Source organism: Salvelinus namaycush, chromosome 13 (assembly GCF_016432855.1).
Source record: "Salvelinus namaycush isolate Seneca chromosome 13, SaNama_1.0, whole genome shotgun sequence".
Classification (NCBI taxonomy): domain Eukaryota; kingdom Metazoa; phylum Chordata; class Actinopteri; order Salmoniformes; family Salmonidae; genus Salvelinus; species Salvelinus namaycush.
The window spans coordinates 11,666,184-11,683,526 of record NC_052319.1 but is presented as its reverse complement, the minus strand read 5'-3'; the positions used below and the strand labels follow the sequence as shown (position 1 = coordinate 11,683,526).

Sequence of the window (17,343 nt, the reverse complement as noted above, 5' to 3'; positions counted from 1 at the left end):
TGAACATGCTCAATCTGTGGTCGAAGCTCAGAGGATGAAGAATCACTGTATAACATGGTAGCTACAAGAATTGTTGGTAAATAGTAAGGTTCAAAATAAATGCGTGATGCTCCCTGTACCTTTTGGTAGTTGGACTTAATAAATCAGCCTTATTTTCCCTGCAAATTGCACATGTTCAAACTGTGTGTGACTTTTATATTTTTTATTGCGAAGACCGTTAAATGCGCAATGATATTGGGGGTTACAGATGCCTTCTTTCTTTTAACAAGTTGCCAATTGCAATGAAATGAATCAGTCATTGTCAATAAATTGAATTATGCAATCAGTAAATGTTGAATCCATTGAATAATATGCTTGCATAAAAAAAGGGATCCTAGAGAAAAGATTCCATTACTTATAACTATGTGCCCTAGATATTTCCATGCTTACTCACTGACTCGGTGTAACGATAGTCGTCATATTCCTCCTCCTCAGACGAGGAGAGGAGAGAGGGATCGGAAGACCAATTTGCAGCGAGGTATGATGACATAATGAACTTTATTAACAAGACGAAACTAAACACACGAAGAACACTTGATAATTTTACAAAACAACAAAACGACGTAGACAGACCTGAACGAGAGAACTATACATAAAACATGAAGAACGCACGAACAGGAACAGACTACATATACTAACGACAACGAAACAGTCCCGTGTGGTGCGAACATACACTGACACGGAAGACAACCACCCACAACAAACAATGTGAAACAACCTACCTTAATATGACTCTCAATCAGAGGAAACGCCAAACACCTGCCTCTAATTGAGAGCCATACCAGGCAACCCATTAACCCAACATAGAAAACACATAACATAGACTACCCACCCAAAACTCACGCCCTGACCAATTAAACACATACCAAACAACAGAAAACAGGTCAGGAACGTGACACTCGGGGAAAAAATGGTTTAGCAGGAAGAGAGCTGAGAGAGGAAGATGACTAGTTGAATATGATGTGCAAACATTTCACAATTGTGCTTGATCTGTGCTCCTAGATGAGCTATTAATGTGTCAGACACTGCATTTGCTTCCGTCAGTAACAACATAATTACACAATTATTGTCACATACCCTGGATAGGTGCAGTCAAATGTATTGTTTTACAGGGTCAACCATAGTAGTAAGTCACTCATGGAGCAAATTAGGCTTAAGTGCCTTGCTCAAGGGCACATTAACAGACTTTTCACCTTGTCAGGTCGGGCTATTCGAACCAGTGACCTTTCAGTTACTGGCCGAACTCTAACCGGAATGGATCAAACTAAAGATGATAATGAACTTCTTCACACTTCCTCTCCTTTGGGATCCTCTGGTGTTTCCCTGGTCCCTGTGGTACTTTCTCACTACAGTGCACCTGTTGGCACACATGCTCACGTTAGATCTGACATACAGAAAACAGGTGGTGTTTTTTGGTGATTTTCCTCTGCTGCTGGAAAATAGATTAATAAGTACACATCGCATTAAGATTGATGGTAAATTCACTTATCCCTTTGTCAATGTCACAGGTATGTGTTACCCTGGTTACTGGGATTTGATAGTTCAGGGAGTAATCAAAGAAAATGATATGAGGGCTTGCCTTATAAATTGCATGCTTATGCCTTTGCCCCTTGGTTATTGTTTTCATTGTTTTGTTGAATGTTTATCCTGAATGCATAGCTTTCTGGGTATTTCCAAAACACAAATTCCTGCCATGTGTAAAGTGTATGAGGAGACAATAAACTGGGGCAGAATCTGCTTTGATGTGTGTTTGCTTTCAATTATTTCTGCATGGTGTGTAAACGATGTACAAATATTTGGACTTTACAGATATACAAATTACTGGTTATTTATCCACAAAATACATAGAAATCCACAGATTGCAAATGTATTCTATATAATTGCAAAGCTTAACAAAGTTCACTGATAATAACTGGACGATTTATGATATGCGCTGAATGGAAAAGTCACTTCCTAAATCTTCACAAATTCGGCGCCATCGGAAAGTTATGTGGGCTGTTGACTTCGAGGAGGCATCCCTGTGACTAGTAAGAATTTCCAACTCTTCCTTACGGATGCACTCTGGAGTACAAGGGAAGCTATATTCAACTCGGACGGAGTAACATTGTTTATTTTCTGCTGCTTATGTTACAGTTTAATCAAGAATCTATATATTTTTTCTGCGCTATGTTAATTGTTTGACATCCAGAGAGAGTGCGAAGAAGTCGGCTGTCACTCAACGTCAGCGAACCGGATTCCTCAGGTTGAGAGCTGCATGTCCACTCCCGGGTGAATGCCGATACATCATCGGTGCTACTATGGTCAGTGAAACGAATGCATTATAAATACATACAATTGCAAAGTTAACTGTGTTTCTTTAAATGACAAGTCTTATTAATATGTAATCATATTAATAAGAAAATATGAAAACCGAAAAGATATAGATAGAATGCCAGTGAGTTCTCCTCCAAGACTATAATAGACTACTTTATAATTCACAAAGAACTTTTTGCAACATTTTGTCACCCTCGTCCCTCACCTTTAACAGGGCTGCGGCAAGGTGCTTTGGGCGGTTGTGGGGGCGGCTGTCGTCATCACTTTAATAACTGTCCCCATGGCAATATATCTGAATAGTAAGTTGCTTTATTTTATCAAAAAAGTATGATTTCAACATTTAATGCAATGAGATATGGTTTCCATTCACTCTGTAAACAATTTTCACACTATGGTGTCCACTGAGTTGACAGTGACTTATGATGATCGTTTGCTGACGAAGCGTTGTACAACTTCACCAAGTTTCATTAAGTCAGTCATCATAAATAACCAACAATACGCAGATTGTTGTGTTATTGTTTCACTGAAACTTCCAATGTGAGCATTAATTTGTCTGTTCTAGAATTATTTACGTTTCTTGAATCATTAAATCCAAAGATGAGATAGGATGGGGGGTTATTGAACCACAAACGCGAACATTTAAAATTCAAGTAGGCCTACTATACAATATAGTAATAACCATGTGGCGCCACCAAGTGATTGCTATTGCCTTTTTGGATGTACAGTTGAAGTCGGAAGTTTACATACACCAGCAGCTCTGTCAGGAGGAATGGGCTAAAATTCACCCAAGTTAAACAATTTAAAGGCAATGCTACCAAATACTAATTGAGTGTATGTAAACTTCTGACACACTGGGAATGTGATGAAAGAAATAAAAGCTGAAATAAATCATTCTCTCTACTATTATTCTGACATGTCACATTCTTAAAATAAAGTGGTGATCCTAACTGACGTAAGACAGGGAATTTTTACTAGGATTAAACGTCAGGAATTGTTTCAAACTGAGTTTAATTGTATTTGGCTAAGGTGTATGTAAACTTCTGACTTCAACTGTAGTAGTGTACAATTTCCAAGGATTTGTTGAAGATATCCACTTTTGTGGAAAGTATTAGCATATTGTTTGATTATCAACAAACCAATATTTGCAGTTGTTGATTCAAGTAAAATGCATCTGTCACTAATTCAAGTACATTTTCATGTTTCAGGAGAGGACGGAGGCTCCAAGAGGCCTTTTACCCTGGCAGATTATTTCAATGACACAATTAGGTATAAAATATATAATTTGCGGTGGATATCAGGTATTGCATTGTTTTCTTTATTCAATTGCTTCTAAAAGTGTATGCATGCATTCCTTGTCATTATCTGTTTTGATTTTAAGGGGCCTGCATTTTGATCATGTCTCAAAAAGTTACATTTCTGTCTCATTCTCCTATAGATAACGAATACGTGCATAAAACGAGACAAGGCAACATTATGCTTCACAATGCTGAAACAGGGGATTTCTTTGAATATATAAGCAACAACACATTTGTAAGATATTTTTCACGCAAAGAGCATTTTAAATCACCCGTAGTATCTTTCAAAGCGAATAATGTATTGACATTTTATATTTAAAATGTTTATGTCATAGGAACAAGTGTATGCCACAGACTATATTATTTCTGCTGATCGGAAATACATCTGCTTTGAGAGCAACTACTCCAAGGTAATATATTGAATGATTGTTTATAGTTTGATCATGGGGTGTCTTTTTGAATACACAACACTGATTTACTGTATCATGTGTTTACAGCAATGGAGACATTCATTCACAGCCTCTTACTCCATCTATGATTATGACAGTTCGTAAGTACATCTCTGTTTTCCCAGTGGAAGTGCCAGCCTCAACTACTCCTCTATCACTAAAGACCTGTTGTTTCCATCTCTTTCTCCCAGAACATTTCTCAAGTCTGTGAACATTCCACAAGTTGTGCAATACTTTGCCTGGGCACCAACAGGAAACAAACTGGTGAGTGATTAAAAACCAGTCTGATACACTATCTAGGGAAGTATGTCCCAAATGGCACCCTATTCCCTATTTAGTGCACTACTGTTGACCAGGGCCCATAGGGAAGTAGTGTACTGTGTAGGGAATAGGGTACCATTTGGGATGCACACGGGGTGTTCAAAGTCATGTGTATACACTATAAAATACAAATTCAAGTCTATCCATGGACAATATCTAACAAGATCAGATCAATAAATCAGATTATAACCTTTATTTGAAAAAAACAACATTTGTTACCTGACTAAAAGTCCTCTGAGGCCCTTGGTAATTATAACAAGTGTATAATGAGAAAAGAGGCTGGAGTGTATTTAATGTCATTGCTATTGCATCGTTCATCTGCTCACTAGTATCCTGCTAGGTTTTTGCAAACTGCTGGCACCATAATTAGCTCTCTCTCCCATGGCGAGTATGGGCGTTGGCCCAGAGAGATGCAAAACACAGTGGGATTAGCTGCTGCACCAACCAAAAGAATCTGGAATAGGATGCCAGGGAATAAAACCACTGTAGAGGAAGTAGGCTGTCTCTAGTATAAACTAAAGTCAATGGAATGCTGACATTAACTTGACTGCTGATCTCTCTGCCAGGCTTACGTCTGGAATTACAACATTTATTTGAAACCCAACGCCACTGCTGAAGCCATACAAGTGACCCATAATGGAAAAGAGAATCAGATTCTTAACGGTGCCCCTGACTGGGTATATGAGGGTGGGTATTAAGTAACATTGACCCATTTCATTTTAGGGGGAAGGGATGAGGTGGGTTTCATCACACACAAGGCTTTTGGGTAACTTGATTTCTTCCTCTTTTTTTCAGAGGAGGTTTTCTCATCGAACGAGGCAATATGGTGGTCACCAACTGGAAAGTATCTGGCTTATGCTGAGTTTAATGACACAGAGGTCCACACGATCGAGTACTCTTTGTATGGAAATGGACAATACCCCAGTACAGTGGTTGTCCCATATCCCAAGGTGGGATGTTGTAATATGTGCCTTTTTTAATGCATGGTATGAATGTCATAAGAATGAGAGACATACCACTGATAGCACGTAATAGGTCAATATACCATGATTATACACACAGTATGTGAATTATATGTACTGTACCCTTAAAAAATGCTCATGATTTTTGAAGATATCGAGTTTTTGTTATGCATGTTATCTCCTATCAAGGCTGGCTCAACTAATCCTAAGGCAAAGCTGTTTGTAGTGGACACAATAAATCCATCAAGACGGACACAGGTGGTGGTGCCAGATTCCATTGGTGCAGGGTACAGTATAATTTCATACTTTAATATACATTTGTAGTGGTTTAAATAGTCAAGGATAGTCAATATCAATCACATGTAAAAAGGGTGATATAAACCTGTCACTTTGTGTTGTTTTTCTCCCAGTGATCACTATTTGAGTTCAGTCACTTGGGTGACGGATGAGCGCATCGCTGTTCAGTGGACCAAGAGGAAGCAGAACCATGTCCTTTTACAGATCTATGACTTTGACGGAAACAACTGGAATGAGAACCAGGTACTTGTCACCTCACCTCAGACTCTGTGGGTGAGCTCATTGGTAGACAGCACTCAGTGAACAGAGGATCGTGTGTTTTTCGACATTAACTCCAGGAATGTTACTGTGTGAAGCATTCTGTAACTGTATAGGCCTAATAGGAATAAATGTAATAAAATATTTGTATTTTTTTCTTTTAGAAATATGAACAAATTAGCAAGACGGGTTGGGTTGGCCAAGTAAGTTCACATACTGTATACTGAAAGAACCATGAGAACTAAATCTAGGTTCTGAAATATTTTGTTTTCTAATAATCAATTATTTCAACTTTCCAGTATGTTCCTCTCCAACCTATGTTTGCAGAGGATCATATCAGTTTCTACAAAGTGATGAGTGACACGTACGGTTATAAGCACCTTCACCATGTGAAAGATGTAAGTATTTTATTCCTCAAAGTCATTGTTTCATCAAAATCAAAAAGTGCTTACTTACATGTAAATGTTAGCAATATCAGAATGCAGTACCTATGAAAGTGCATATCATTCCAAAGGGCAAGGCAACACCCATTACCTCAGGCAAGTGGGAGGTCATCTACATTTCAAAACTCACCAAAGACGCTATGTAAGTACAGATGCACAAGATGTATGTAAGAACTAGAAAAGTATCATTATAAACTATGGCATGTGTGTTGCTCCTTCAGAATGCTTCTTCACTATCGTTTCATTTTCACAGATACTATGTAAGTAATGAGTACCAAGGAAAGCCTGGACAGAGAAATCTATACAAGTAAGAAATACATTTAATTTAATTCGATAACAGAATAGAGTACATTTAGTATTTATCTATCACTATGACCATATTGTTTTTGATGTGTTTCTCATGATCCCCATAGATATTTCATTTAAAGTGCTTTCCCTAAATTCTTAATCATTCTGAATACAAAATAAACCATAAAAGTATGTTCAATTGCTACCGTAAATATTTTCGTTATTCAGACAGCAATGTTAACTCGTATGAACCTGTGTTTGTTTGTTTGTCAGGGTTATGATCGGAAGGAGCCACTCGGCTCCCCAGTGCCTCACCTGTGGCCTGTATAAGGACAGGTGTCAGTACAACTCAGCCTACTTCAGCTACGATGCCTCCTACTACCGCATGGACTGCTATGGTCAGTTACCCCATTCCCCATTCACATCCTGAGCACTAACCCATTCGTGATCAATGCTAAAAAAAAATAACTGGGGTGCGGAGTATCAATAAGTGATACAGGAAGTGTCCCAAATGACACCTTATTTTTATTTTATTTTCAATTTAACCTTTATTTAACTAGGCAAGTTGGTTAAGAACAAATTCTTATTTACAATGACAACCTACCAAAAGTCAAAAGGCCTCCTGCGGGGATGGGGGCTGGGAAAAATAAAAAATATAGGACAAAACACACATCACGACAAGAGAGACAACACAACCCCACATAATTCCCTATGTAGTGCACTACTTTTGACCAGGGCCCATAGGGAATAATGTGCCATTTGGGATGAAGCCGCAGTCTCAGTTCTGACCTCTGACCTCTAGGTCAGCTTGTACCTGAAGTTATGTGGTGAACAATTAGCCTACGTGATGTCATACTGTATTGTGTGTGCTGATTGTTTCTTTACAGGACCTGGAACACCATTGTTCACACTCATGGACAATAGAGGCTCAGGTAAAGGTATGCAAAAAGTACCAGTACTTTGAAGATACTCTTTGTAACTCAGCAATATACAGGTTCATGAATCTTTACCGTAAACGGGGAACTTCTGATTCAATTGATTAAGTTGTTTTGTGTTAGAGCTCCTGGTTCTTCGTGACAACAAAGATCTTGAAGAAATGCTAAAAGAATTCCAAATGCCAACCATGCAGCGTGGGACCCTGAGGGTAGCAGGATTTGGTGAGTGATAGTTTTAGAGACTGGTGGATCCAATCAAATCATGCCATGCATAATCAAATGTACAGATGTAGGATCTTAATTTAAGCCAGTCTGCTACAGTACACCAGAAAAATAATCCTGTAGCAACAGGAAATTTGAAATGTTATGTGGGTTATAATTAATGGACATTTGTGTAGGGGTTGATACATTTTGTGTAAGGGAAAAATCAAGTCTAAAATTTCAAAGTGTAAATTGCAAAACTTCAGATGCTTTTTTAAACCTCAAATACAATACACGTTTTAAATGTATTACATTGGAGGAATGTTCTCCTGCAACAGGGTGAACAAATTAAGATCCTACATCTATATTTCTAATGGCCTCATGTTTTACTACCTTTTGCCAATAGATCTATGGTATCAGATGATGTTACCCCCCAATTTCCAAAAGAACAAAAAGTACCCTCTTCTAATTGATGTGTAAGTATACAGGCTTAAGTATCTTTAAAGAGGATTTGCAGAGAATTAATTAGCCCAGCTGTGATTGTTAAATACTTATTTCCCTTACAGATATGGAGGCCCCTGTAGTCAGAAGGCAGATTATCGCTACAGACTAAACTGGGGTTCGTACCTCTCCAGTACAGAGGGGATCATAGTGGCCAGTTTCGATGGAAGGGGAAGCGGTTACCAAGGTGACAAAATAATGCACTCTATCTACCAACGTCTTGGAACATTTGAAGTGGAAGATCAAATAACGGCCACAAGGTAAAGTGCCATTGAAGTACAGAGACATCAGTGTGTAAAGTCTAACATCTGTTTAATAATATGTAAAAAAATATATATAATAATAATAATAATAAATACAAGACTTAATGTATTCATATCTGATAATGAATGTGAATTGGGAGTATCCTAAAGTATGCTATCTGTTGCTCTTGAAAATGGTCAATCAATCAATTGAATCTGCTCAACACTTTTAATGACATATAGCTAGAGCTATATAAAGATCTATATTTTTTTGTCACTAGAAAATTTATTGACATGGGCTTTATAGACAAAGAACGAATAGCCATATGGGGTTGGGTAAGTTGGAAATTCTTTTTGATTTTGACAATATTTCTTATAAATCTGTTGTTGTAAATACACAGTATTTGTTGAATTAAACTCTAATTGATGTGGTTTGAAATAATCTGTTTTTCAGTCATATGGTGGCTATGTCACGTCAATGGCTTTGGGTGCTGGAAGTGGAGTTTTCAAGTGTGGAATTGCAGTTGCCCCAGTAGCTAAGTGGGAATATTATGGTATGTATCAGTGCGTATAATCGTAGAAAGGGTCAAATAGGGAGAACACAGATTTAGTCATGCATAAACTTCAAAAGCCGGTGTTTCTTTCATCCTATATGAGTTCAGTCTCTATCTGGATATTCCTTTTCCAGACTCGGTGTATACTGAACGCTATATGAGTAAACCGGAGGAGAATGCTGACTCTTACAAGGTAAAGACCATAGAAATAGAATGAATAGAACGGCCATCCCCATTCAAGTCAGTGATGGCATAATGGGTGGACTGGCAGCCATTTTGAGTGTACCCATGCCTAGGTCAAAAATATACAGGTTAAGACAATGTCGTCACAAATCTGGGACCATCTTTGTTGCTAACTACCAGCGCCGTTACCAATTAGCATAGCAACCCATTGTTGCAAAGAGTTATGAGACATTAGGATCCCGTTGTCTTAACCTTTGTCATCGTCAACCTAGACGAATGCTAGGTTAAACACATACAGTTTAAGACAAGAGATTTCGAATATCCCATAACTCTTTGTGCCACTAGTCAACAAGGGACCAGCTTCCACATTCAGAATGACTGGGAGTGAATGGTAGCAGCACAGAAAGTTCACCATCAAAGTGAAAAATTAACACAATCGTATTGAATTTCAGCTAACTACTCAGTGAACACAAGCATAACTGCCTTACTGTCATTCTAGTAGTTTAGACATTAAAAAAATTACTTTATTACTAGATTTTCCAACCACTGGTCACATTTTCGATGCTGATCCAGGAGAATCCAGCAATGGCACTGGTCCCATTAATTTGTTTATTTTCAAACGCTTCCGCCTGAAATTATTATGCTGTCTTAACCTTCCCATCTTCAACCTAGACCCATGCAGGAAGTGTAACCTTCAATTTGTGCAGTGATTTGTTGAGTCACAACAGTTAGCATCATTTGAATGAACATTGTGCTTTACCATGGCAATCCAGCATAGTCCCAGTTCGTATTAAATAAAACGTTGCGGACCCGCCCGCCTGTGGGGAAAATAACCTGTGGTTACCTAGGTTACCACATTGGCTCACAGCAAAAACGTAGACTTTTTCCAAGTGCAATTTTCTTGTCTGTTTGTTTTAGTCAATTACAAAATTACATTTAAGAAAAGTAAAACATGTCTAAAGATGACTTTTCAACATTGCCCTACTCCCTAGCATTCTCACTAGTTATATAAACGTAATATTGTAGGGCTTCCCTCATTACCCTTTTCATGAGGATGCTAGCAGCCACGTGAGTGAGTGCTAGCTAGCTACCGACCAGAACATTAAGCTAGCCAAGACCAACAACACAAACAAATGGACTATACAGATACAAGTAGTGAGTGGCGTTACAAACAAACTATACTAAAACAAGTTAAAAGTCTCACCTGTGATTAAATGTTTTCCAATCATGTGTAGCCTACTTGGACACCTGGTCCCCACTCTCCCATGCCGAATAGCCTGAAGCCACAGTGCTCTTCTCGCAGTCTCTATTTCCCTACGTGGGAGCATTGCGAACCGTAGGTCAGGATTTTTTTACACTGGGGGTCAATGGGAAAGAATGTTTGTTTTCCCCAACTTGTGGGCTTCGTCGAGGGGCATTCCTTATTTACTATGTGAATATCGACTCGGAGTATCAGTTGATAGAACATTCCAAATTACCATGGAAATTATTAGCTCACAATACCAGGCAGCCATTGCAAGTGTACCCATGAGTTTACCAGTCAAATTGCCAGGTTAGAGCTTCCAAGCCCGTTCTATTCATTCTATATCTATGGTAAAGACATCAGACACATCAAAAAGCATGGTCTCTCTTTATTTGGATAGTCGTCACATAATCTGTTGTACTGTATGTCAACCGTAACTGTGTCCACATACAAACAACTTTCTATTCCAACAGAATTCCACAGTAACAAGTAGAGCAAAGAATTTCAAATCAGTGAACTATCTCCTGGTTCATGGGACAGCTGATGGTATGTGTTTCTGTTTCAGTGAAATACTGTATTTTACATTCTAAACAACCACACACTCATACACAATGTTCTATTCCTAATGTGTAATGTATAGGATACAGTATTCCGTATAGCCATTAAGAGGCTCCTGATCTTGTGCAAAATAATTTATCGTATTTTCACAGATGCATATGCTTCCTTGTTCAATCAGGTATTACAAACAGTTTGTTTTTCCTGTAGACAATGTTCACTTCCAGCAATCTGCACAGATCTCCAAAGCCCTGGTTGTCCAGCAAGTTGACTTTGAGGCGATGGTAAATGTTGGTTTTGGGGAGGACTACCTGAGAGGGGTGGTGGGGATGACGTGTTGCACTTGGAGTCTTATACTCTTCATCGGTTCTGATCTACAGTATGCCTATTTTTGATAAAGCCCTTATTTGATAGTCCCAGGGGTAAGTACAGTACGTGCAAGAATATTTTGGAGAGTTAGTACTGTGTGTTACAACTTTAATTACACAAATTTTACAGTCTATAAGACATTTTAGATGTCCTTCACTAGCTTATCGGTATATATAATATAATTATATGATATATGACCTGTCTATAATCTATATCTAGCCTCTGCTACAGACTTTCACCTGTGAGCGAGGCCTGGAGTCTAACCTATGTCCAACACCTTATCTAGAATAATAGTAATTGTGTGTTTTTGGATTCTTTTCAGTGGTACACTGACAGGGATCACGGACTTGGAGGACCTGCCTACCATCACCTCTACACCCACATGAGTCAATTCTTACAGAAATGTCTTGTCAAACCCAAGTCGATCTAATAACCCCTTACTAAGTTCAATGCCTTTTCATTGTATCAGTACGGCAGCATTTATATAGTATATTGCTACAATAAAAATGTTGACCGCTTTTCTTTATTGATGATATTCTGGACAGAGGATTCCATGCTATTGAAGTCTGTATTTTTTTTAAATAAGTTATATACTGTAATTAATATGTTGTTGCTTGTAATGACTATTTGTGTTTGATATGAAATGATTGTGCTGATCATAGACAAAAATGTGGCCATTGAATTCACCACTATGTACTCAAAGCCATTGCATGTTGGTATAATGGTATTTCATATCAATGACTTCAGTAATATTGGTTAAAATTGTTACTGCACTGAATTTGTTGTGTAATGTTCAAATCTTGTTTGTATTTTACATTGTATGTCAGATGTATTTGCATGTGGAATTTAAATATGGTTATAGCCATTTTCTCATTTGAAAATGTTGACAAAGACTGTTAATTGTCCTTACATGTGTTCAAAAGGAACACATCTTAGCGAGAGATATATTGACAAACATATATTGACAGACATTTTGGAATTCATTATCTTTCTAGCATGTTTGATACACTTCTGTATCCTGTTTATTCGGTAGAAAAAAGGGAAATTATGTATATGTATGCTTATTAGAAATTTGTGAAAAGATCTTATGGTATATGATTGTTCACTCTGGACATCTTATTGATACAGACTGTGTGTTTTGCATATTATCATAAGAGTATTGAACAAATAAAAAACTGAATATAAAACTGAAGAACATTGTATTTGTGCCTTAATCACCTAAGAAGCAGATAATTCACTAAATTCTACTTAGGGATAATATGCTGGAAAAACATGTTTTACAGTTTAACTCCATATTCAGAAATATTCAGAAATATTCCATGAACACTGAACCTGCAGTGCAAACCAGGTTATCTGAACACAGATGGCGGATGGTTATATAAGTATTTGGATTTGTTGGACAGGATGAAATCATGTTTGATTTCGACACCTAAGTGACAGCTTTTAACTCTGGACATTTCCACATCTCCTTTTGAACAAAGATGGACTGCAAATCTATCCAGTGCATTGAGTCGAGTTCTGACTAATGGATTGAGAGTAACAAACGGGCTAGTGCGTCTGTGAGGAAGGTGCCACCTGAGTAAACAGTCATTCATCTCAACTATATAAAGGCTGGTCAGACCTAGAAGGGATCATGAAGCAACTCCAGGGAACCAGAGAGAGAGAAGCCAGAAGACATCGACCAACATTTCTCACACACTCAACAGAGGGAATACAGGTGAGCAGCACCAAACCCCCTAATACTCCTTTTCAACCGCTGAAATATTTCTCATCGGGAATTTTCTCTGAATTATATTATCTTCTATCATGATGCTGTTTGGCTGAAATTGCTGACATTTGAAACAGCTCGTCCTCTTTTCTCTGCTAATATCTAGGAGGTCAAAAGATGAAAAGTACACACTCTTTCGCTGGACTTCTGCTCTTGATCATTGTTCAGAGCAGCTGGCAGATCCCACAGGAGGACACAGAGGACAACGCTAGGTAAGAGCCTCGAACTCGGAGCAACTTCTGAACTCTGCACCATTCAGGTTGAGGCTTTCTCTCTCTCTCTGTGAATCATCATCCTATAACTGCTGACTTGTCTGTTTTTTCAGCCTGCTGACAGAGGACTCTATGTTCGGTGAGCCAAGGGAGCTTTCAAACATGAAGAGACATTCAGAGGGAACATTCTCTAACGACTACAGTAAATATCTTGAGTCGAGACGAGCACAAGACTTTGTCCAGTGGCTAATGAACTCCAAGAGAAGTGGGTGAGTGTCTTTTTCTTCTTCCCCTGCTGCCTGTCGGTCTTCCTCATTCCATTTCACAATGCAGTGGATCATCTTCCAATATGAGACAACTTAAACTGAAACTGTATGAATGCAGTAGTTATAATAAGAGATATGGCTAGTGAAATGTCAAATGTTTTTGCTGCGCTGTAACCAAAGATAAGCTTCTGCTACACTTCATGACATACTGCAGATATTTACTGCATGTTGGTGATTATCTTGGTTTTATATGGTTTTAAGTTACAGCTCAGTAAAACCTTACTACATCAGCTTAACAATGCACAGTGAATCAATTTGCTTATATTATCAATTATATATTATCAATTATAAATAGTTATTATCAACACTATAAAATCTCTCCATGTGTTTTCAGTGGTCCCATCAAACGGCATGCAGAGGGTACCTACACCAGCGACGTGAGCTCCTACCTGCAGGACCAGGCAGCCAAGGAGTTTGTGTCCTGGCTGAAGAATGGCAGAGGCAGACGAGAGTAGGGCTCCTCTGCTCAGCCACAGAGTCCCAGTGTCTTATGTCCCTGCAGTCAAGAGAGAATGCAACTCATCCAGAATGACCCCCTTGTTCCATTTCATGTTTTATAACCTGTATCGTCCTCTGGTCATGCTAATAAATCCCCTGACAAGAAATTCTGTTGTCTGTCAATTGCTAATGTTTTGGTTGTTATTAACAGAAAATGGTGACAATGTATTATCTAAATGCTTCACTCTGTACTTAAACATCAGCGGCAAGATGTTCGAAGTGATACAAAAGGAGAGGAATAAGATATTATGGTTAACGAGTAGCCTAAGAGTGAGATTTTCTTTCACTCTCCTAAAAATAACAGGTGCAAAATGTTGGTAAAACTGGCCCAAAATCTGTCACCTGTACCTTGCTAATTTTTGGTAGAAACATTTTAAAGGTCCAATGCAGTCATTTCTAGCTCAATATCAAGTCATTTCTGGCTAACAATTAAGTACCTTACTGTGAGTGTTTTCATTTAAAATTGGCAAAAAGAAACAAAAATTGCTTTTTTAGCAAAGAGCAATTTATCAAGCAAGAATCTTGATAGGATTGTCTGGTAGTGGTCTGAGTGAGGAGGGGAAAACTGTAAACTAGCTGTTATTGGCAGAGATGTTTGGAACTCTTTCTTATTGGTATATTAACTAATTTACCACCTGGTGATGTCACCAGGCAGGCCAAAACTCAGGCTGAAATTTCAGGCGGTCTTTTCAAACAACTTCCAACACAAAAAGGGGAGGCAGGTAGCCTAGTGGTTAGAGCGCTGGGCCAGTAACCGAAAGGTTGCTGGATCGAATTCCCGAGCTGACAAGGTAAAAATCTGTCATTCTGCCCCTGAACAAGGCAGTTAACCCGGTAGGCCGTCATTGTAAATAAGAATTTGTTCTTAACTGACTTAGTTAAATAAAGTTGAAATTTAAAATGGGCATTAGCATAATTTTCACAATTTCACAATATTATTCCAACATCATAGTGTGGATATATACACTGAGTATACAAAACATTAAGAATACCTGCTCTTTCCATGATATAGACTGACCAGGTGAATCCAGTTGAAAGCTATGATCCCTTATTGATGTCACTTGTTAAATCCACTTCAATCAGTGTAGATGAAGGGGAGGAGACAAGTTAAAGAAGGATTTTTAAGCCTTGAGACAATTGAGACATGGATTGTGTATGTGTGTCATTCAGAGAGTGAATAGGCAAGACAAAATATTTAGGTGCCATTGAACGGGGTATGGTAGTAGGTGCCAGGCGCACCGGTTTGTGTCAAGAAATGCAATGCTGCTGGGTTTTTCACGCTCAACATTTTCCTGTGTTTATCATTAATGGTCCACCACACAAAGGACATCCAGCCAACTTGACACATCTTTGGGAAGCATTGGAGTCAACATGGGCCAGCAACCCTGTTGATCGCTTTCGACACCTTGTAGAGTCTATGCCCCAACACATTTTTTGGACTGCATAGGGCCTTTGATAAATCGTTAATCTTGCCATAATTTTTTAAAATAAAAATATAAAAATCTAAACATTAACAAGAGAGATGCATTATAAAATTAACCCATAAACAAAAATTAAGTGAAAATATAATCCTTACTTTTATAATACATTTAATTGTATTATATATAAGTAACACTTCAAGGACATCATGTTCAAGTAGAGACCCTGTATTCACGGAGGTGGAACCCAAATCAATCAGCCTTGAGGACAGCCGTATCACCAAGAGGAAAACACACCCAGGGATTTCAATCAGGTAATGGAAAGACGTGCTGTCACATCTGCTAATTTAGCGTCATAACACATTTTACCGATGTAGCACCGGCAGCAAGGACACTTGAGGAAACCAATAGACAATACTATCTCAATGACAGCCTGGCAGAGATCAGTGGTCAATCAGGCGTCACTTCCTGGGTCTTCCTGGCACGGAAACAAACTAGTCACATGAGCCAGATATATGTCATGCTTTGGGATGCTATACCTTTCTAAGCTGTCAGCTAGTGCATCAAAAAGCATCTGTTGATTTTTTTAAAAGCCTGCCCGCTCAATTCTATTTATATTCCAAATCTCTAAGGGTTATACTTGGCATTTGTCGTAATCAAAATTTGGGGGTTCTTTTGTTGTTGAATTAAGAAAAGCTAAGTAGATTCTGTAGATGAGGATGACATTGTGTTCTGTATAGTATGTTCAAGTGAAGTCATATTGTATTACCTCCAGGCAAATTTAGTTCCTGCACTGAATGACTTCAGCATGTGTACTTCATTATCCAACCTCGTTATCCAACCTCATGCTCACATGGCAGATGTGGCTGTGAGTGTAGCGGAAGACTCAGTTGAGCGGATTGCTGTCAAACACTCTCACCTACAGTGTAAGTGACCTGACCTAGTGTATACGGTTGACTGGCCAACTCAAAGTAGACCCTCACTGCCGTTTTTCACTGGAATTTGGACACGCTTTGGCTATCTCGGAAGTCAAAGTTTACAAAGTGAATCTAGAAACTCTCTCAAAATGAGAATGAAGGTTATTTTGGGGGGCATTTGTTGAAGTGTCAAGCCCATATCAGACATTCCAAACAGCATGCAATGATATTGATGGGGAAAAGAAACATGTTCAAATAAATGTATTACATTTGAGGTTTATAGTTTCATAGTAAATGTACATATACAAGATGCATCATAAACAGTAATACATCAGCTCTAAAGACCAATAACAACTTAGAAGCAGAAACAACACAATGTTTTCCAGTGCCATGTTTCCTTACAATGATTTATGTCACAAACAAAACTGATTGAGTGACTATTTAAACAAATTAATTCCGAGCTAAGTAAAATTAGTAACGAGTAGTACTAGAAATGTTCAACAAGAGATTTTAAAATATTTTGCAGATACTGATACTTTAAAAGTAAGCAACAGGTATGTATTATAGATAAATAGGCATAGCTAATTATATGTGAACAAATACATTTTTGTTATTGTAAAAAGGAAATTGTTTCAAAAATGTTATAACAATAAATATACTATACATTTTCCCCTTCTAGAAAAAGTGCTATTGCAATTGTTTCTATAGCCATGTATGTCGCCCTTTAGTAGACACCTTCAAGTATTAGTTGAGCTT

At 38.2% G+C, this 17,343-nt stretch overlaps 2 protein-coding genes across 2 annotated transcripts; both read left to right on the top strand.

The window, feature by feature from the left end:
* Nucleotides 1–2,467: 2,467 nt before the first annotated feature.
* Nucleotides 2,468–12,622, top strand: LOC120057761 (fibroblast activation protein, alpha). The gene is made up of 24 exons (XM_039006235.1): nucleotides 2,468–2,473; nucleotides 2,567–2,651; nucleotides 3,558–3,650; nucleotides 3,788–3,882; nucleotides 3,983–4,057; nucleotides 4,145–4,197; nucleotides 4,288–4,360; nucleotides 4,984–5,104; nucleotides 5,213–5,367; nucleotides 5,569–5,666; nucleotides 5,790–5,949; nucleotides 6,449–6,519; nucleotides 6,631–6,684; nucleotides 6,939–7,063; nucleotides 7,553–7,603; nucleotides 7,724–7,822; nucleotides 8,208–8,277; nucleotides 8,368–8,562; nucleotides 8,826–8,880; nucleotides 8,999–9,098; nucleotides 9,233–9,291; nucleotides 10,998–11,070; nucleotides 11,290–11,363; nucleotides 11,771–12,622. The coding sequence occupies exons 1-24, from the start codon at nucleotides 2,468–2,470 to the stop codon at nucleotides 11,876–11,878; spliced, it is 2,148 nt and encodes a 715-aa protein (XP_038862163.1). The 3' UTR covers nucleotides 11,879–12,622.
* Nucleotides 12,623–13,096: 474 nt separating this feature from the next.
* LOC120057857 (glucagon-1-like) lies at nucleotides 13,097–14,343 on the top strand. The gene is made up of 4 exons (XM_039006325.1): nucleotides 13,097–13,165; nucleotides 13,323–13,428; nucleotides 13,542–13,697; nucleotides 14,089–14,343. Exons 2-4 carry the CDS (start codon nucleotides 13,334–13,336, stop codon nucleotides 14,207–14,209), a joined length of 372 nt encoding a protein of 123 aa, XP_038862253.1. The 5' UTR covers nucleotides 13,097–13,165; nucleotides 13,323–13,333; the 3' UTR covers nucleotides 14,210–14,343.
* Nucleotides 14,344–17,343: the final 3,000 nt, after the last annotated feature.